A 22,585-nucleotide genomic window follows, 5' to 3' on the forward strand; every position below is an offset into this window, starting at 1 on the left:
CTGTGCAGACAGGAAAATGGGACCAGAAAGGGGTCGACTTGGCTGTGGTCACCAGCCATTCAGGGGTCTGGGACTAGAGTGGAGCTCCTTACCAAAGCAGTGCCTTGGCCGGGACCAGGTGCTCAGCCGGGGAAGAGAGCAAGGCATGGATGAGGAGCTCCCAAGATCAGGAGCGGGCGCCATCCCTTCCCTCCCCGTGACCGGCCATGAAGGCGTGTCCCCTGACGGGAGACTAGAGGGCCGGTGCCCAGCTGTCCCACTCCAACCCAATCCAACCCTTTCAGCCCTCAGTACTTCCCTGAACGCAATGAGGGGAGGAGCTGATGCTGGTAACGGCCTCTCCCAGAGAATTAATTTTCCGGCTCTGAAGCACCAGAGCAGGGAGGACACCTTGGAGACCCTCCAGACCAATGTCTTCTGTTCCCATCTAAGACAAGTAAGATGCTGAGCTACGGATTCTGTAATTTCTGAAAACTCACCTAAGGTGCGCCCCTAATTTTGAAGTGCTTATCTGCAGTCCATAGAAAGAAATTAACTTCAAGGTCACTTGGGGACCTCTTGGGGAAAAAGGTCCCAGAGCCAAGCTGCGTGAACCCTTACCTCCCCCACCACAGCAGCTTCTGCTACAGTTCAAGAGACCTGCTAAAGAGGGCAGGAAAGTCATCATTTACAAGGGATCTTAGAAAATAGCCTTTGTTCCAAGAATCAGTTAAACTTCTATTTTTTAACTTTCATGGCTCTTTAGTTGAGACAATATGCTCAAAACTGTAGACAATGTATTTCTGTGAACTGAGGTCCCCTCAGCTCATTTTCCATCCTGGTTAAAAGCAGCCCCACATATGGTTAGTAGTTTCGTAGCTCAGGATGTAAACGATGGGGGACTCCCGTACTTAGGGTTACTCTCCAGGCTAAGAAAGGCAAATATCCCCCCACCACCGCCCCACGTTTCAGGTGGTGGCAACGAGAAGGGGCAGGCAAGGCACAAAATGACCTATGAGGACACGTGTGACTCTGCCCAGCTTCTGGTAACATTTGTCTTCTAGCACTCTTCCCGTAAGCCTGGGAGCACGTGGCATCCCTCCCACGCCATGGGTGACACGCAGGCACAAGGAAGCCAGGGGGCCCATAACCTGGACTGGCGTGCAGAAGGCCGACACCCACCCAAGTGACATGCAGCACCCCGTGAACAACCCCAGCCTGGGTGCCACGTGCCGAAATCCTGACCGGCAGGCCTGACGCGCTGGGAACACAGCTGCAGCCCTGAAGCAAGAGCTGATCCAGACACTGAGCTACCTAGAGAAGCATTAAAAATAAAACTCCCAGTGGGGCTGCACAAGCCTGCCCACCCAGAGAAGGGAGGAGGGAAGGGCCCAGAGGGTGAGAGCACAGAAGGTGAAGCAGCCGCCGGACAGACGGCTCTGATTCACGGCAGGACAGGCCCCTCACACAGCTGAGCATACTCGGGTGGGACGCATCGAAAATGTGCTGCTCTGCAAGCACAGGAGCGCCGCAGCCCACCGAGCAGGCTGGGCCGTAAGCAGCTGGAGACTCCGCTTCAGTGAGCTGTGGCAACGCGGTGGCCCATTCCAGGACAGTAAGGACAGCCTTTCCGTACACCTTGGAGACACAGGGAAACGACCACTCCCTGCTCTGTGCTGGAGAGCCCTGTTGTCTCTGAGGCTGAAGTCTTGGTCCCAAGTCCCAGCACCCTGAACAAAGAGCAGCAGGGCCGTAACTCACACTGCTCTTTGCCAGGAAAGTCACTCCAGAGCCCTTTCCCACAGGCGTGCTCCAGACACAGCCTGCCACACTCCAGTAAATTCAGCCAGCTTTCCAAAGACTGCTTATTTACGACATATTTCAAAGCTCTGATAATGACTGAAAGGGACGATCCTTACTTATCGAGGTCAAGGAAAAGCACCGAGAATAAAGTCAGAATCCTCAAGACCTTCCCATCAAATAATAATTCTTTCACCCATGCAATGTACTGTCACTTAAAATAAAGGCAGATGGTTATTCAACTAAATTCCTACTAATCAACGTCACAAGAAATCACACTTAACTAATAAAGTTTCTAGAAAACAGCCTGCTTGGCCAAAATCTTGTTGCTTTTCTGGTTCTGAGTGACATTTCAAGGAAACTTCACAGTGAGACGAGCTGTCAGTGTAACTAACTCCATGCCAGGACCTCAGAGAACCTAGGAAGGGGGCCGGGCGGAAGCTCACTGTTAGAAAAAAATCCCAACTGCATGCCACAGCCTCAAGGCTCTCTTCAATCTGGCCCCCAGTCCACCCCCGACTTCAACCCAGCAGGCCCCAGAGCAGGGGTCAACAAACTCCAGATAAAGCAGGCCAAGTCAGCCCGCAGCTCGGAGTGCTGTGTATTCTTTAGAAGAGTTTTATTTAAAAGGAACAACAAGGCGGTAAAACAGGGTCTTGAGCCTCGCAGCTTCCAGGCACAGAGTGACAGGTGCCGGCGCCTGCTCTGATCTGCCTGCCCTCGCCTGTCCGCTACCGGTCACGGGGGCCTGGCATTTCAGAAGAATTCAGCTCTGATTAAAACATAACCTCATGCCTATAAATAAAATGTCTTTTACACACTAATTAAAAATAACAGGCTGGCATTTGGAAACTCCCATAAACAAAAATATAAGAGTTGAAATAAAGAGCAACAGTAAACTGTTTGATCTAAGCTCAGGTGGGTAAAAAGCCACATGTGTCTTCTCTGAAGTTTTTCCATTAACTCCTGAATTTATGGGGCTTTAAAATGGGTAACAACGTCCATCTTACCTTTTAATTTAACAATGTCACAGTGAGCTTTTCCTGATTTACTCCATTTTAGTGGCCGTGTAAGTTTTCATGGTTAACCCAATATACACGAAATATTTCAAAATTGTAATCCATAGGTAGAAATTATGAAATAATTTGTTTTGTACACCAGGTCTTCAATATCCATGATGCCTTTTACACTCGTGGCATATCTCACAACAGCCACGGATCACACACTCAAGAGCCACGTGTCCCCAACAGGCTTCCACTGGGCCCTGGATGGGTCTCAAATGTTCAGTCACTTCAACCGAACACAAACCAAACTTGCTTGCAATTTTAGGAGTTTTACATAAAAGAGTTTTTCATGCTGTGACCATGTGCTTATTTTTTACCTCAGATGACTTAATACAATAAATATTTACTATTTTATGTATATAAAAACTCCTGGAATTCATCTTGGGATTCACACCACATTCTTCACAATAAGCTAAAAGATACTACGAACCACATCATATTGCTTTCCCACAAGCATCCAGTTTTGCTTTTCAAACCATGGCTGTTAGATTTAGTTCTCATTTCCTTTACACATGGCTCCTTTCCTGTCCTAACTGAATGCAACCAGGAAGTTCTGGCACGTCTGAGCCGAGTTTCCTTAATGTGCAGCAGGATGGCGTGACCATGCACAGAACGACCCGCCTGAGTCTGTAATTCAAAAACACTCCACCCTGTCTGCTCGTTCCTTTAAGAGACTTATGTCTGACTTCATGATTTAAGGAGTAAACGGGAAAAATCTCAGGACCTCAAGAGAGCCTAGTGACAGCCAGGATCAGAGGCCCCCGCCCAGAGTGAGCACAACCAGGGAGCAGTTCACACTCTGCTCACTGAAGTAAGTACCTGCTCCGCACTCAGCAGCACACAGCACAGACACCGCTAAGGGGAAACAGCAGTTTCAACGGCCCGGAAGGCAATGGGACCCTCACTGGTCACCAACAGCGGGGGCCACCGTCTACACCCCAAGGGCCATCCTGGTTACCTCTGCATCCTGTTGGGGGAGGTGGTACGTCTTCTCGAGGCTGTGCAGAGTTCGGGCGGTCAGAGTCTTTTGCTCCAAGAGATGCTCCAGAAGCAAGATGAGCTGGTCTGGGAGGAGCTGAGGGCAAAAGCAAAAAGTCTGTGAAAAGACTAGAGACTTGACCTTGGTAAAATCTCAGAGCTTACACCATATCCCCAAAGACACTGCACTCTGGGGCCTGATTAAGCCCCATTCTCCATGGCTTTTCATGTCAGTTCTATATTTAAAGCAGATCAAAAGATCCAATGTTTATCTTTTTATTTTTAGGTTGTACAATGTGTTTTTTTTAAGGTGTGCAACATGATGACTGAATATACATATGTGCTGTGAAATGATAAAAACTGTACTGAACTTAATAAAACATTATCATGGTTCATTAGAGTTCTTTCTTTATGGCATGTAAATGCCAGAAAATATCATTTCACGCAGATAAAGATTCAAGAAGCCATCTGATCTTAAGCGAATACATAGAGAAGAAGAAACAGTTTTCAGATTTCCTGTACCACCTAAGCCTTGCAAATGTACAGCAAGAAATAAACAGCACATGATGAAACAAGAACCAGTTCTCACAATCCCTTCATTATAAAAATTTAAAGTTTACTATTCCATTAAAAAATTTAAAATGATTGTACAGGTGATTTTATACATGTGTGTATATATAATCTTCACACACACAATGCACAAGATCACTCTTCTTACTCCTGAGTTTTCATACAGTCAAAAAATGGTGTTTATCACTTAAAGGCAAAGAGAGGAAGACGTTTTCATAGGACATAAAAAACAATGAAGATTTATGTGCCAACAGTATTTGTGAAATCCAAGAACTTAAAATGTCTATTCACTACTGAACTGGATCAGCCCCGACCACTGGGCAGTGCTCAAATAAGCTTAAATGTTTATTTGGTGGAGGAAAAAACAAATTTAAGATACATTTTGTGGGAACTGTAGAAACTGAAAAATATTTATTCTGAAGTCAGGGTTTTAAAATTATGACTTTGAATTCCATTATTATCTACATTTAGCTTTTTCTCCCTCCCTGCTTATGACCAGATAGGCCCCATCCGCTAACTCGATTTTATAGGTCCAGAAGTCAATCCTCCATCAACAGAACATTCACACCACCACCTGGACTTTAATCCCCACGTTGTCACTTCAAAAGAAAACTTGAGAATCACTGGCTTCTCTTGCTACCTTCTCTACCTTTAGGCCCCCAAGTGTGGACTCTGCCCCACCCCCATTTCCAAACACACACACACAGACACTGCCCAACACGCACGGAGGAAAGCGGAGTAGAGAGCATACACCATATTCCCCAGGCACCTTCACAGTGAAAGCATTTCTTGTGCTTTCTCACAGTGCCCTTCTAAGTGCTAATAAAACTGCTTTCCTAGAGAAAAACATGGATATACATCACTTGGTTCCTGGGCATTTTTATTTTATAACATCACTTCATTCCCCTTAGACTCAATGCTGTGGATCCTCTCTCAGGTTAACAGGGCTGAAACAAGGTGTCTTCAGCAGAACTAGAGGGTTACAACCAGCACTGACCCAGGAGGACTCAAAGAACAGCTAACACTTCATTTTCTTTCCAATGTAAGTCATGTGCCTTTAAAATGTTTGAAGATATCAAATTACTATGTAACAACCAGTAACAAAAATGCCAGTTTTTCATTTTTTATAGTTTCCGACACATGAGGCTTTTATATTTTCAAAAATTTGCTGTTTTATAAAACAGCCCAAATCCAGGGCTCTAGGGAGCCCCTAGGGAACCTCCTCACCATCCACACCACGAGCAATCTCCTCAGGCCCTGCCTGCAGCCCATGCTCCCTCAGCCCTCCTTCCCACCCACAGCATCCTGCGGCCTCCCTCTCCAGATCTTTCTTACATTCCAAGACGGGCCTTTCTCTGGTGGAGGCTCATCCTTCAGCCCCAGCCTTAATACACCCCTCAGGTGCCCTTAGGTCACTCCCCAACTGTCCTCCTGCACTTGAGCCCTCTTCACAGAGCCAGCCTTTCTCCCCCATCACGGTCTCTCACACCTCACCAGGGCCCTTTATAAAGTGTGTCCCAGTTGCCCCCAGCAGGTGGTGGCCTGGCTTCTGCCTCTGCAGGGGCTGCCCAGAGGAGTCAGAGGCCCATCCAGCCCTACACTGTGACGCCCTGACGGGCACTCTCAAAACTGCTGCCCAGCACTTCTGGAGCTAGCCAGCCCCAGGAGTAAGAGCTTGACATCGAGGCCACTCTAGATGCAGGAAGCTGGCCTCTGGGTAAGGGCCCACCCGACAGAGCACAGAGCCCCCATCAGCTGGTGGCGCAGGCCCTACTGGCTAACTAAACCCAGCAGGAACCGGCCCTGCCAACCTGCGGAGTTATAGGGAAGGAGCAGGAAGGAAAGCATCTCCCTATTACGTGTATGCACTTACAAAGAAGCCTATTGTTACAACTCAAGTTTAGGACTTGCTTTAAACTAGAGAGACCGAAGGAGGGAAGAAGCCCTTGAGTAAGCTGATTCACCTGGTCCTTAACTTACCCCAAATGGGTTTAACCAACAAACACAACTCCAGCTTAAAACCAAAGAATTACTAGCTTGTGAACCAATCAAGATGTCTGGATTCATACTTTTATATCCTAAAGTTTTCTTCTGAGCAGAAAGGTCACACATCCTCACAGAGAAACAAAACCAAAGGATCACTGAAGACCTTTGTCCTCCTCAAATTTTTCATGATGGAAAAATATTTAAAGCCAAGCCACCTGCCTGAAGAGGGACAGCGGAGATAGATGGCAGGGGGTCAAACCCTTAGGGCTCTTGAACACGTTTCATTTACTCTAAGAGGAGAGGCAGACAGCAGGCCGCACGCCCCGCCAGAGAGCCCCCTGACCCTGGCAGCGCTGCTGGAGGGTCGGCCTGTGCCGCCTGTTCAGGGCAGGCAGAAGGCAACAAGGACCCACACAGAGGCCTGAGACCCTTTCTCTGGAAGGAATGCCGGGAGTTCTGCTAGTCCTATGCTTCAGAGCAGGCTTGCAGAAATGCTTCTCTCTTAGTAAACAACCTGTAGCCATCTGGCTTCCAACTGCGACTCTTCCAATTTACCAGGAAAAATGCAGTTTCAAAACAATGAGGAAAGTAGAGAAAATCAGCGATCAAAGGCTATTTTAGTACACAGACAATAAAACTGATTCAGTATCTTTCATTCACAAATAAGTAAACATTACGTATTTTTTTTACAGACCCCGAAAAAAGAAGATATGAAAGCAAAAATGTGGTAAGCAGCTCCCTTTAATACAGTACATTTCTCTTCATAAAATAAACATTTACTCCCTGTAAAGCCACCCTACAATGAAAAAGTACTATGTAATACACCAAAGCGTTCGCACAGCAGCAGGGAGTGAGCGGACACCAGCGAACGTGCTCAAAATGCGGTCCCGGGCACCCCCCACCCCCGCGCCAGCAGCTGGCACCACGGTGACGGGAAATGCGTGGGTCAGTCCACCCCCACCCACGTAGGAATCAAATTAAATTTCACATGACTTCTAGGCCAACTGTACTTTAATGCAGCAGTACTGAGAGCTTCCATCACACTATGGGGTGATTAAAAAAAATAAAGTGCGCGTCTCAGAATGTTATCTCCTGAGAAAGCAGCTCCTCCGAACAGTATACGAGAACATGCCTTTCTTCCTGAGGGTCTGATGTGCTTGCGCCGCAGTCTCACAGTGACAGGAATAGAAGGTCCCTTCCTTTGCACAGACAAGGACTTCATGATGTGATGATTATTTTCCATAGGGAAACCACATGGCATTTTATGAATTCATCTGCCTCAGAAACTTAGACAAAATAAGACAGCGGGGTGCCAAAGCCATGTGTGTACTGTGTGCGTGAAAGAGAACTTCAAGGCACTGTAAAACTTACTTAAATAAAAAACGTAAAATGCTAAAGGGGGTCAGTCAATACAAATGCTATTTGTTCAGGATTTAGAAGTCTGCACTCTTGCTTTGAAGAGGGAGGATTCTGGAGTCATGAATTACCCAGAAACGTACAAAGAAGAAAGAAGTCTACCTGGTATTTTTCCCAGTCCACTGAAGAGCTGAGGGAAGCCACACAACTCTGAACGGTTTTTTAAAGAGTTTCCACACAGGCTCTTGGAAAGAAAATATGAATTTTCCAAACCCACCCTCCTAGTCTACAAGCAGCACAAAGCAAACAAGCCCTGACTCTTCCAGAAGCCCCTCACCGCTGTCAGAGGGGCATCACTCACTCCCGGCTCCCAGAGGACCACCCACGCAACTTGAGCCCCTCCACCATGTCTGCCATTAGCAGGACGCAGTACAGGCCAGCTCGCGCCTGGATCAGAAAATGTCACCAACACGTCCCACCACTGACCTTCCAAAGGCAGGAACCAACTCGAAGCAACGCCACCGCTGCCTGCAGCACTTCAGGAGGAGGGCGCCTCCCCTCGGGGCCCAGGCTGCCCATGGCAGCCGCACACAGAGGAAGTCTCCGAGAGGCTCCCAGACGGGGAATGAGCCTGGGACTGAGGCAGCCACCGACTGACGGTGGCGTGAGTTCTATTATTACCCCATTATCACTCTGGATCGGTGCCTAAATGAAGCCTGCTTCCTCCCTGCTGCCATTTCCTTTTATCCTGGCTGGAGACTAAAAGCGGATCAATGGGGGCAATACATATGATGTCACTTCAATTTACAGCAACAGCCTCCCTCCTTCAGTCTGTCTGAAATACACAGAAAGATCAATTCTTCCCAAAAATGGTTAAAAAATGCTTAGGGAGCATTCTTCTTCCAGAAAAGCATTCTCTGCTATATTTGTCTATGTTACTACGGCAGGAACTGTTTACACTGAACAAAAACAGAAGAAATGGGGGAGGGAGAAAAATCTCAAATTCTCCTGTATGCTGGAGACTTGCTGGCTGAAATTCAACAGGAGCGGGGTCCAAACCAGAACTGAAGCAGCTGACCTTTCAAAGTCACAGGCTTTCGGGTGCAGAGGCACAAGAGAGACAGCAGTTCTGTGCCCTTTGGATTAAAAAGGTAATCCCATAGATATAAAAAGTCTTTTCTAGAGAATTTCCCTAAAGTCGAATAAATTCCTTTCTGCTCTTCCCAGAAAACACACACCACACCATACAGCCTCAGGTGCCCCCCAGGCCACAGTGCGAGAACAGACAGTACCCCTTCGTGTACTCTTCTCCTTATGGGCAACAGGAACGGACTACAGGACACAACGTCAAGCCTTAACAGATAATTTTTCAGATGGTGCTCTGACCCAAAATAAAACAAAATAAGTAAAAACCTCTAAGTTATATAAATTTTTGTATCATGACTTTTGAAAATGGGATATAATTACAATAGAATTTAAAATATTCCTCAAAACATAGGAATTCTCCTTCCTTACAACCCCAGAGCCCTGGTGAAGCAGACCTTCCAGACCCCAAACACCAGGACTATGTTCTTCACGTTGATGTCAGAATATGAACTTCCATCATCTGTCATTTTCCTAATGATAAATGTTTTTAAGTGCAAAAATTAAATTACTTAATATGTACACAGACAAGTGTATGCCTAAGAGCTGTTGTCAACCAAGGTATCATGATATAACTAAAATATTCTTGGTTTAAACTCAGTAATTTGTATAGAGAAAAAAGTAATTGGTTTGAGTTGCTACTGAAAACAAGCTAAAAGCAAAACTTACAAAAGAACAATCAATCCCTACATGCTAACACAAAAACTTAATACACTTTAAAGAACTGCCAAGTTTAAGAAAAGAAGTCCCAGGTCTTTTATATTTTGGGGACACAAACTCCATTTACCAACAAATGAAAGTCACCAAATAAAATAATTAAGAGTGAAAATAATTTCCTTCAAAATACAGAAAGCAATCAACAGACATACTTAGCGAGCATAGTCCTTTGTGATTTTTCAAACATCTTTAAGGACTATGTCTGTAGTCAAATTTTAGTAGGAAAATTCAAGCAGAAGCAAATATTCATATAATTCATTTCACAGGGGGAAAAAACTGCAAAACATTTTGGGAAACAAAAATATAGGTGTCCCACTGAAGGGAGCCTGCTTCCCCCTCTCTCTGTCTCTGCCTGCCTCTCTGTCCACTTGTGATCTGTCAAATAAATAAATTAAAAAAAAAAAACTACATGGTTGTCTTTAAATACAATAAAAAAAAATATATAGTAAACTCCCCTTGCACACATTTCTTGCCATCTTACCATACTACAGAAATAGCTCCCCCTCATTCTTTTTAATAGCTGCATAGTATTCCATTTTGTGGTTCCATACCATGGCTACAATCTGACATATAAAACCAGTTGACAGTTTTCACAATAAACATATACACATGCTGGACCTTAGGGGGCCATAAACTAGTATGCAACTGTAATTTTGAGTTAGAAAATATTACTAGTTATAAGTTAGGAATTCCAGCTCATAAGACATATACTCTTTGTTTTTGTTTGTTTGTTTGTTTTTTTAAGACATATACTCTTATTCAAAATAAATACATCAGAATTATAGACAATGTTGTCTATAATACAATAATTAACATTGTCTATTAATACATCAGAATTATAGACAATACTATTTTTTTAAATCATGTCAAAAACATTTCCCAATAATTTACTTAATAAAGAGATCTACTTTATGAAGAAATTCAATACTGCAATCTAATTTAAGCACTGAAATATAGACAATATTATTAATTCTAAGATTCCTGTTAGAAAAAAAACCTGCAAATCAAGAAAAGTTAGAAGTACTCTCTGATACCTGTAAGCATGCCAAATTCTTTAGAAAGTCTTAAACAAGCCTGACTTTGAGCATGCCACTGTTGTCATGGCAGAGGGAATGGACTGATCACTTAGGAATTTATAGGTTTTTTTTCCTTCATGAGTAATGATTTTCTTGAGAAGCATAAAATTCAGATCAGGAATTGTGCCCCTTTGGCCCCTTTGGCTATTGTTCTGGCAGGTTGCTGGGTAAGCAAAACAGACACGAAGATCCTAAGTACCCTGGTAATACTCTGGGAATTTCCAACGTGAGATGTTCACAAAGATTTATGTTCCAAAATGTATCACGATATAAACCATTAATGTACACATGGCCATAAAAGCTGACAAGAGGGTTGTATTTTATGCACTTTAAATAATGGGCTTTGTGTCAGCATATAGTTTGGTTAATACTTTTACAAAAGTTGGGGAAATTAAGTTAGCAGATGAAATTGTGACCCTTATATAATGTGAAAACATGAGAATGATTGATGCGCCGGTCAGTTATATCAGAATCCTCTCTGCTAATGACGGTGTTGGTTTTAATCTCTGTGGTGTCACTTTTGGAAGTACCGCGACCAACCCAGGGCTCAATAGTAGAGCGCATGACCTGCCTGGTCTTTTCCTTTTTTCCTGCCTTCAGCTGTAAACTATTTTTCTTAAATCATGTCAAAAACATTTCCCAATAATTTACTTAATAAAGAGAAGATCTACTTTATGAAGAAATTCAATACTGCAATCTAATTTAAGCACTGAAATGTGTAAATGATTAAAGCACGTGCTCTAACGAAGTGCTGAGCTAGCACCTGGCAACTGGGCGGGCTTCTGTGAAGAGATCTTGTTAGTACGGGCAGAGTCTCTAGCACCAGTGTCACAAGAAACCTGTCAGCATCTCTCTAGTCTTAGAACAACAATACCTGAAAATAACACAGGCCTCCGAAGTTCAGATTTCCATGCTTCTCCATAAAGATGCTAACACCATCAGATAGAAGACATTAGTTCTGTGCATACAACACTCAAACACTGCTATAAATCCTATATATAAAGCATTGCATCAAACAGCTGCATCCTCGGATTTTTATGTTGTCACTTACAATATAAATGAACTATCAAATATTTTCAGTTTTTTCCAAGAGGGGAAAAAAAAACACCCAGTAAACTGTACTTCATTAAAATTCAGAATTTTCCTTTCTTTCTCTAACTTCCTATAGTACCCCCCAAATATCAAAATCACAGTCTGTGCCGGATTATTACAAATTAAACACTTGAGTCAATAACTGTAACAAGTTTAGATTCCCCTCTGTAATATCTGGGTGAATATATTTCATGTAGCCTTATGTCTCTGGTAAAGAGTGAGCTACAGAACATACACAAAAGGTGTTCATAAACACAAATATATAACCCTTAGGAACATTTAGTCTAAAAATATACTTTCCCTCTAAACAACTAGTGAATGGGAAAAAACACAAAAACGAAGCTCTTATTGAAAATACACTCTTCAGTATCTTATGGACAAAAACAGGATCCTCTCAAGTGGAAACAAAGAATAGAGTTCAAACAAAACTACATTGTAACTTCTGGAAAAAGTTTAAGGTAACTCCTTATAGACTGTAACCCAACAGTGCCCACTTCTTGTGCCATCTACCCCTGGTCTGACATTCACGTGTTTATCAAATTCAAACAAAGGAACTAATGTCCAATACAGCAGGCGTTGTAATACAGTAAGAATGACTGCAAGAACAGTTGGCAATCAACGATTTGCCAATTTAAATCTATTACAAGAGGGCACCTGGGTGGCTCAGTGGGTTAAGCCGCTGCCTTCGGCTCAGGTCATGGTCTCAGGGTCCTGGGATCGAGTCCCGCATCGGGCTCTCTGCTCAGCGGGGAGCCTGCTTCCTCCTCTCTCTCTCTCTGCCTGCCTCTCTGCCTACTTGTGATCTCACTCTCTCTGTCAAATAAAAAAAAAAAAAAAAAAAAAAAAAAAAAAAAGTTTAAATCTATTACAAGAAAACTTATAGCTACAAATGAAAATTCAAGCCAGAAGGGATTCTCACTTCTAAACTAAAACAAATCCAAAAACTATACACATTCAAATACATCAATTTAAAAAGTTTTATAAGCATTCTGTCTAATAACAGATGTGGTAGAGAGTTCTTATTTTAAAAGCTAATGGTAAAATAACTGAAATGCCTCTGCAATTGTAATCAACTGTATTTAACGAAATGATGACTCCGTGATGTCTTTAAAGAACTAATAAAATTTTAAGTCAGGTTGTACCAGGAGCTGTAACAACCCATCTGGCTTTAAGTGCAAAAACTTCATAGTACCTCTAAGAGAGACTTGCCCTTTGGTTTCTAGAGTCTCCTTGTTAAAACTTGGTATTCAAGATTAAATTTTTCAAATTATCGAAATTACCTGCTAAAAAGAAAGTAAGCCACAAAAGCATTTTAAGACAATGGTACTGAAAAAACTGTAAGGTGAGAAAAAGACCAGAAACAGAAGGAAGGAGAAACCAAGTCAATCACTGGCCTCGGCATGGACACGGACTCAGGCACAGATGGACACACATACTCAACATGTTTTTTAAATGCAAAACATAATTTATAAACAAATTTCATTCTTGGGTGTCTACTCTGGCTTAGAATGCTAACATTTCATCACTCCTGGCTCCCACCCTTTCTTCTTCACAGGGGCATAGTCAAAACAACAAGAACATCTTTGGGTTAGACTTTTTTTTTCTAATATTCTTTCTAATATTCTTTCTATATTTTCTACCAAATCCAAACCAAGCATGACTTTAGCCACATGTCTAAAATGTGTTGTGGTTTCTATCATAATGCTGACAAGGAGAAATGCCCCTAAATACATGTATAGTCAACCACAACTAAGGAGGCAGGGTGGGGGTAGGGCAGACAAGGGTGAGGAGTCAAGCTGCATGAGTGACTGTTGGCAATAAAACAATAAAGTTGTGTTTACTTAATAAATACACGTCGAGAATGTGGTTCCACTGACTGTCCAATGGCTGAGAATTATTTCACAGAACTGAATATATATAAAGCACAAGTCACATTTCGCTCAAATTCTGTACACTTCTGGATTCGAGTCCAGAATTCGAGACAATTTATAACCAGGATTAACTCTGGAAAGTTTCATGAGGAACAAAGCAAAGGATTAACTTGGGAAGGGTCACTCTGACACTTAAAGTAATTCGGATTATTGAAAAAGATGTGGATTTAAGAACTTCAGGAGAAAGAAAGGGAACAAGTTTCACGTACTTTCAAAAAAAGTTTGCTCCAGGGGCGCCTGGGTGGCTCAGTGGGTTAAGCCGCTGCCTTCGGCTCAGGTCATGATCTCAGGGTCCTGGGATCGAGTCCCGCATCGGGCTCTCTGCTCGGCGGGGAGCCTGCTTCCTTCTCTCTCTCTCTGCCTGCCTCTCAATGTACTTGTAATTTCTCTCTGTCAAATAAATAAATAAAATCTTTAAAAAAAAAAAAAAAAAAAAAAAAAGTTTGCTCCATTTTCAACTTCTTCTCTCTCCTTTACCTCAACACCAGCTCACCTGAAGGGAATGGAAGTTCCTACTGGGCCAGCATTCTGTATGAAGAGAAGTGGCTGCCTTGTGGATTCACATCACGTGAAAAGGCAAAACAGGTGAACGAAAATGGAATAAAACCACACAGACATGTTTGAAGCCAGATATGCTTACTCCCAAGTTGCGTGCTATGTACAAATGGTTGAATAATTCACAAATTAATGTACTTCCCATCGTGACAGACTCTATTCCCAGCTAAACAAGTAAACTAAAATGGTAAGTTTTATAAAAATATTCTTTGGGAGTGAAATGTCCACATTATTGCTAGAAGAGTTCATATATTAAAATCTTATGTCTACTGTGAGCTCCAGCTGGGACTCACGGCCTGTAGCAGCCTGAAGCTAATACAGGAACAGGAAATCTGAAATGCGGCCTTGTTTGCTGCCATGCAAATATTTTCTCATCTGAATTCAAGTACTTGAAAGTCAATCCAACAGAAGTAAGTCTTCAAAGATGCAAACACAGGGTTACTAACTACGGATCTAAAAATTTATGCATCTAAAATCCTAAAACTGCTAACTATGGATCTAAAATCCTGGTAGGTCAGAGATCTACTAATACTTTTCTAAGAGGTATAAGCACAAATATGACTAAACCCATGATGTGCTTTCTAGGAGCAATCTAAAATCTCAAGGATGTGCATGTTATTCCTAACAGATTCCTAAAGAAATTTCACAAAAATTGTAGTTAAGTTTTAGCAATTAATGTTTATATCTTCCTTTTTGTAGGTATAATGTGCTTATGTAAAAAATTAACAGCACAGAACTTCTGAAAGTTACAGGAAATTTTAAGATGTTTCTAAGTTTTCTGTTTATTCAATTTTAATGGAGAATAGTCCACTGGAAAAAGCAAACTTTCCTTCCCCTTAGCATCCCGAATTATCTGTGTAAACTAACTTGAAATTTATCTTTACCAAAAAAAAAAGGGGGGGGAGAGTAATGAAACATAGTTTCCATTATAGAGATCTTTAAATTTTTTAATTAAAACTAAAAAGTACTTTTAAAAATGGCATTTTCCACCTTTTAACAAACTTTTTGCTATTTTGCTTTTACAATATATCAAAGTTAAAGCATACCTATTATAATCTATACATTCTATACCAAAGTGAAGCTTGATTTATTTAAAATAAATAAACTTGAAAAACCAGTGATCATGGATTCCCCCCAAAATTAAAAAAGGATACCCAGATTTTAAAATGACTGAAGGCAATCTCACAGGTTGAGAACCACATCACTGATTTCACAATGTAGAGTTTTGACTCATCTGGAAACCTTGTAATAGTTGAGACAAAAAATGAAGAGGCTACTCCATCCCGGGTAAGCCAAACAAACTTCTCTTTAGAGTCAAAGTTTAAAATGCAGATTTTTTTTTTTTTTTTTTTTTTTGCTTTGTCTGGGTTAGCTGTCGGGCAGTAAGTCTACATTTCCATCCAAGAACGTTCTTGTTAGGTAGGAATTATGACCAACGACCAGAACCCCTCTACTTCAGCACACACCCTTAGGAGAGCAGTTCCCTAGAGAGTTCTCTAAAGTTACTCTGTGCAACATTTCTAAAGGCGGCTCCAGCTAGAAGCAGTAATTTTTGTTGTTCTTTCCTGCTGGGTTTGTCCTTTAAACGAGCTTTCTTGTGCGCCATCAGAACCACTTGTTTACCTGGTCTTTTTTCCTTGAAGGCTTGGTCCATACAACAGGACCAAAATTACAACATCGACGCCCAGGCCCTCGAACACACTCTGCAAATTAAACTCTTGACAACAACTACAAAAGCGTGGAAATAAAGGCAACAGCCCGTCAGAAGCACCCTATAGTATTTCCGAAGGCAAGGAGAGCCCCATTCACATCAAAGGGCATCACCACGGCAGTAGGAACGCGAACTCCACAGAATGGGCTGTTAGCTATGAGCAAATAAGGAAGGGCAGGATTATGAAGCAGAACGAGTAACAGTGAACCAAACTTGGCTTTCCCTCCCGCTAAAGCTCATTTGGTGCAAATACTGAGGTTCAAAGGAAGAAAACGAGAAGGGGATTCGGTAGACAGAGAAGAAACCACTCTAATTCCCCTAACGAACACCAGCTGACGGCCCCGGGCCCCCGCAGCTGTCAGACGCGGAGGGCTGCGTGAGGCTGCTGGAGCCATCTACCCGGAGAGGAAAACGTCTTACTTACTGAGGTTCCCATCCGGGCGCGGGCCGGAGCCTGGAGTCCGCCCGGCCCAGGCGCGGCGCGGGCTGATATCTCCCGCGGCCGCCCCGCGCGCCGCCTCCTCCTCCCCGGCCAATCCCCAGAGAGGCCGCCGCGCCGCGCCGCGCCCCGCCGCGCCCCGCCCCGCCCCGCCCCGCGCGGCCAGAGGCAGCCGCGTTCCCAGCGCGCGGCGCCCCGGCCCCGCCACACCCCTGGCCCCCACCCCGCCCCGCCAGTCAGCTCCCACCCGGTAATTACTCTAATTAGAAGTCTTAGTCTCAGCAGTTAAACAATGTAGGAACCAGTCCCAACACAGCCTGCAATTCAAGTGGCTTTGAGAACAAAGGCAATCACAGCTGTAGCAATTTTTCCTCTAATTTATAGAATGTGAAGACTTTCTCTCACTGCACGTTGTACTTAAAAAAAAAAAAAAAAAAAAGTTTAACCTCTGGTATACATGCCCTTTCACAAAGGATATCAGCATTTCTGTGGAAAAACAACAGCACACACCAGCTACATGTAACAAAGAAAAAAGAAAACCACTGTTTCAAAAAAAAAAAATTTTTTTTTTAACTTTTTAAGTTTGGTCCCTCCTGCAGAACGAATATTCCTGGATCACTTGGCGGAAAGATACGAGATGAACAGAGATGTGGGAGGACTGTTTTCTTACAGTTTATAGACTATATGAATAAAAGGGAAACACACTACCCGGGGCATCTTTATAGTAACCAATCTGCGCAATTCTTAACTAGTATGGGTGGAGGTTGCTAATTGTTCACACTAACATCAGCTGAATGGTTACCTGCCAGTCCAAGAAGGAAAACACCACATGTGAACACTCATGTTTCCTGGGTGCAAGAACAGCTTTAATGTCTAACGACTTGCATCTTCACAGAAACCACCAGAATATTTCAATAGCACAAAAGAGGCCAGTCTTTTTTCCAAGACTCTTCCAGCAATCCCAGTCAATAAAAGTCACCAGAATAGAGTTCAACAAAATCAAATTGCAACCACCACCAGCCAGAATAGCTATTTCAAAGATTTGGGGAAATTTACGTCTCAGGAATAAGGCATTTCTTGAAGACAGATACACTTCACAATAAAACCAGGAAGATAAATATGGTCCCAAACCCAAGGAATCCTCAGGAAGGGATGTGATCAGGTCTGTTTCCCCTAGAAAATTGTAATAATCCACTCACAGCTCTTTTGGGTATGAAACTCCTTGTTCTAATTTTAAATGTGCACTGGAATTTTCAGGGTGAGTAAAATTATAACCATAAAATATGTGTTAGAAAAATAAAGCATCAAAAACAAAAAGTCCTTTCTTATTTTATTGTCCAGTACTGGCTTGATCTTTAAAGCAATCTGCATCCATTTTAGAAGAATTACTCAACACTCAAAAGTTTATGTGAAAGAGTAAAAAAAAAAAAAAAAAGGCGATGAACAAAATAATAAAAACAACCATTACATAAATGTTGCACAAAACAGGCTACATGTCTTATATGTCTCCTCCCCTTTCAGTATATTTTTCCACAAACACAGATTTTAAGTTTTTCAAAATTTCAGTAGTATAGTGTTCAGTCCCACTCGGTGCACTTACTAGGATATGCTTGAAAATTTCTCCATTTTCAAATGAAGGAAATCTTAACTGTTCATGTTATGAAAAATGAATTTCATATCTTAGTTTGTTACAAATGCGATTTTTGTTTAGCAGCTGTTTGCCTTTCCAGATGTTAACAGGACAAATTTCTGAACACAACTTAGTTTCGCTGTAGTAACCACTTAAAAAGTCAATCTCTTAACAAGAAAAATCACCTAATTTCAAGTTAAAACAAGTAGAGAAAGTAAGAAACAACTAAAACCAAATGGAAACACTTTCATTTTTTTTTTAAATATTTTATTTATTTATTTGACAGAGAGAGATCACAAGTAGGCAGAGAGGCAGGCAGAGAGAGAGGAGGAAGCAGGCTCCCTGCTGAGCAGAGAGCCCGATGCGGGACTCGATCCCAGGACTCTGAGATCATGACCTGAGCCGAAGGCAGCGGCTCAACCCACTGAGCCACCCAGGCGCCCCTGGAAACACTTTCAAATGTTAATGTTAACTCTTAAAAGGTTAAAGCCCTGAAAAGAAGAAGATATTCTTAAATGCTTAAATTAAGAAGACCAGGTGCCTGAGACATAAACACATAAAATAGAGTAAGCAATTGAGAACACAGGGAGAAACCTCCTCCAGAGAAAATATAGTACTTCCCCCAAACCTATTCTTCCAAAATTCCCCACTAACTCAACTAAATCTTTAAATGGCTTTAAAGTTTTCTTGTCTAATTTAATCTCTTTGTGTACAAGACAGGACAGCTCCCTTTAAATGTTAAGAACATTAATAAGCTTTATGCATGTTTTCAAATGTATAAGAACACAAAAATTCAGTGTAACTCTTAAAAGTTTCAGTATGAAAAATCCACGTTATGTTCTTTCAGATAATAAACAACAAATATTCTGCAATGACAATCAGACAATAAAGAAATGTTTTAAAATATACTAAAATGCCTTGTAAAAGTTAACATCTAACAGCCAAGCACCCGTGCTGCTATCTGCCTCATCGCGGACACAAACTTATTTTAACATTTATTTTTAAAAGCAAAATTCTCACTGACAATTAAGCTGTTGGTCAAACCTGCAATTTTGTTTTAAACTGAAAGGTAAACACACTAGGAGTTAAGATGAAATAACACATAACGTCCTGAAAGTATCTCCATGTAAGAGCGAGTTCTCAGCATCAGAGATTCATTTCTTGTTGATTCCAATACTAGTTGCTCAAGCTACTATTACAAGTACCATTTCCCCCTTTGGAAGTCAAATTAATAGCCCTACCCCCCCACCCACCCACGAAATTACTGTTAAGATTATTGCTTTTTGAAAGAAGCCCTTTTCTAAAGCAGAGCGCAATCTCCCGCTGGCCCGCGCTACAGAGCCACTGGCGCGGCACCATGTGCCCCACCTCTCTCCAAAGCAGGGGCGACGACACCTTTCCAAAGCTTTTCTAAAGCAGATCCCCAAAGGCCACTATCAATTCCATGGGGCCCGCCTGGCGATGCTGCCCTAAATCTATCTGCACGTCTCGCTCCGTGCTCTCAACCAGCTTCACCTAAGTTTAAAGGCAGGTACAACTACACTGACACCTGTCCCCGGAGCACTCTGAAAAGCAAAGAATGACCTAATTAGAAGCACAAGGACAACAGATTATGAAAGGCGGAGGCGGAGAACAAAATTAAAGTACCAAGCTCTTAGGAGACCACATTCTGGCTCTCGCGCAGCAACCAACGACGAGAACGACGCTCTCGGGCTCCAAAGCCGAGAGCCTGGGTGAGTGCGCAGGATCCCTCCACAGGACTCCCACAAGCCCTTCGCCGGGAGGGCAACGCGCACAGTGTCCACCAGCAAGGCGCAGGCAGTCCTCAAAGGGGAGACGAAAAACAAGAGGGATTCAGGGAATTCCAGGTGTGCCCAAATGCTTGGTTCTAAAGGCGGGAGTACACCTAACGCAAGAAAGTTTCAACCAAATCAAGTCGTGTGGGCCCTCGGGCCCCACAGGCCGCGCTTCGTCCTCGTCGCCCCGTACCCCCAACCGACACCAGCCACCAACCCCCAGATAAAGGTCCGCTCGCGCGCCAGGGTGCCGGCGGTCTCGCAGTCAGAGAGTGGGGCACCCGGCGCAGGAGTCTACCTGCAGAGGGAGCGGGCGGTGGGCGGGATGCCGGGGCTCCCACCGAGGAGGCGGTGTCCTGGCCCCGCCCCTGCCCCGCCCCTCAGCCGCGCAGGTGTCCACAGGGCCGACGCACACTCTGCGCGCCGCGCCGCGCGGGGCCAGGGTCTTGCCTGGTGCGGGGGATAAGACTGCCTCTCTTTAAAAACAGCGCCCTTTCCTCCGAACACAAATAGCAGGCAGTAGAGGGGCCGTCAGCAGGCGAGTCACCTAGAACCCGGGTCTACTCACCTAGTGACCTTGGGCAGAAACACCGCGACTTCCATTCTCTCCAGCCCAAAGAATTGGATGGAGATCCAACTCAAGGATGCCAGGAAACCGTCGGCGCCCTTTCGGGCTAGAAACCGACTTTGGTCCTGGGCAAGACTTTACAAGCGCCCACCCTCCTCCCGCATGCTCCCCAAAGACCAACTGTGCCGACATGGAGTAGAGCGCCGACTGAGACAGACCGTCGAGACTGAGACAGACCGTCGAGCGTAATACTAAAGTAACCGCCAAGTGTCAAGCAGTCTTCAAAGCAGTCCTCCATTCTCCCACCCTCCCTGATGTGCAGCGCCTTCCTCCCTTTATGAGGGTCCCAGGGCCTCCTTAGGCCTGCGTGGTGGCGAGAGCCTGGATTACAAACCCACGTTGTCCACGCCCACCGGGACAGGTCAGTTTTGCTAACGCACAACTCTGATTCTGGCCTTTTCTTCTTTCTGTTCTCTGACACAGTGAGTGCTCTGTAAGCTCCAGTGTGTGTCATCCAATGCACTCTGTGCCAGTCCCAATCCTCTCAGACCTTCAAACTTATTTTTGCAAACTGATAAGAATTGCTAATACCAGTCCCTTCACCTGGAATGCCCTCGACTCTCCTAATCCCTTTCTAGGGGCTACCTTTTTCAAGAATCCTTCCAGCAACACCTTGGGCTTTCTGGGTTTTGTCTTCTTGTCCATCCCCACGCTGGCGGTCCCACGCTGCCATGCAACAGAACGAGGGGAGTTCTGCTATGCATACCCCGAGTATCTGAGCTCCTAGAAGGCCGCACTGTCTTTTCTTTCAATCTCCCCACCCAGCACCGAGCACAGCCAATTTCGAATTGATGTCACCTGTCTTGTGGCAAGATCAAAGTTTCAATCTTGTGCCCATTAGCACTAATTTTAGCAACTAAAATGATGAAAATTTGTTAAAATAGGATCAACTTTAAAAGAGAAATTCAAAGATAATACTTTTTTTTTTTTTTTTTTTAAGCCTCATACCATTAATTTCACAGGCAAAGAAAGCTATTACAGGTAAATGTCATATCTACTTTAGGGACATTTTCTACTTGGAAGCTGTTGACAGCTTAACCACTGCTGATCCGCTTTATGCAAATGCAGATGGTGCTTTTCTCCCAGAGACCTGCACACATTTGTGATCTCAGCTGACTTTGCCATGGCTTTGCAGACATGGGCACACACCACCCAGAGCCTTAAAAGAGATGGCTGGGGAAAGGGGACGCAGAAAAGTCAAGCCATTTAAGACACAAGAAAAGCACACAGTGCTTAAAAACTATGTAAAATTTTACAGATGTGAGTACCAAAAAGGATGTTTAGAGCGTCAAAAATAGAGTATCATTTTTATTAGAGGTTTTCCCATGAGGTTAGATGTTAATAAATTAAAACAAAAAATTCACAAGACAAAAAATAATTCAATTATTCTTAAGTCAATAAAACTATAATTGGATCATTCTTTTGAATAGAGAAATGCCATCTCCCCCAAACTAAAATTAAAATATTTGTATGTCAGACTTAAAATTTCTATTTATTCAGTAGTTGACATTAGATATTACAGTAAAATAGAAACCCATTTATGCTAAAGATACAGATGACCTTTTCTACTGTTGTACATGTACATACATACATAATTTTTCCAGGTAGTAGTTGTAAGAAACCTTGGTAAGAAGCTATGAAAATCCACTTTTTTTTTTTTTTAGATTTATTTATTGAGAGAAAAAGAGAAAGAGCACACGTGCATGGGGGTAGGGGCAGAGGGAGAGAATCCTGAAACAGATTCCCCACTGAGCTCAGAGCCCCAGGACCCTGAAATCATGACCTGAGCCGAAATTAACAGCTGGATGCCTGACTGACTGAGACACCCAGGCGCCCCTAAAACCTACTTCTAATACTACACAGCCTGTATCTGTCTATTGGCCAACCCTAAGAACTCCCAATTCACTAACCTTTACACTATCAACACTCTCTATTGTGGGAAGCAGGATAATGGCCACATTCTAATCCCTGGAACCTGTGAGTACTTTAGATTAGCTGGCAAAAGAGAATTAAGGTTATTAATCAGATGACTTAGAAATGGAATAATCCTGGATTATCCAAGCTAGCCGGAGGTAATCACAAAGTCCTTAGCAGTGAAGAAAGCAGGCAGGGAAGAGAGAACCAGAGAGATAGC

General features: G+C 43.3%; 1 protein-coding gene across 5 annotated transcripts in view; it reads right to left on the reverse strand.

Moving 5' to 3' along the window:
* Window positions 1-22,585, reverse strand: part of AOPEP (aminopeptidase O (putative)) — a 333,964-nt gene that overhangs the window by 18,072 nt on the left and 293,307 nt on the right. For all 5 annotated transcript variants that reach the window (XM_059141103.1, XM_059141101.1, XM_059141102.1 and 2 more), the window contains one exon: window positions 3,802-3,918. In XM_059141103.1, the coding sequence (XP_058997086.1) occupies window positions 3,802-3,918 (117 nt within the window). The remainder of the gene's footprint in view (window positions 1-3,801; window positions 3,919-22,585) is intronic.

Source organism: Mustela lutreola, chromosome 12 (genome assembly GCF_030435805.1).
Source record: "Mustela lutreola isolate mMusLut2 chromosome 12, mMusLut2.pri, whole genome shotgun sequence".
Classification (NCBI taxonomy): Eukaryota; Metazoa; Chordata; class Mammalia; order Carnivora; family Mustelidae; genus Mustela; species Mustela lutreola.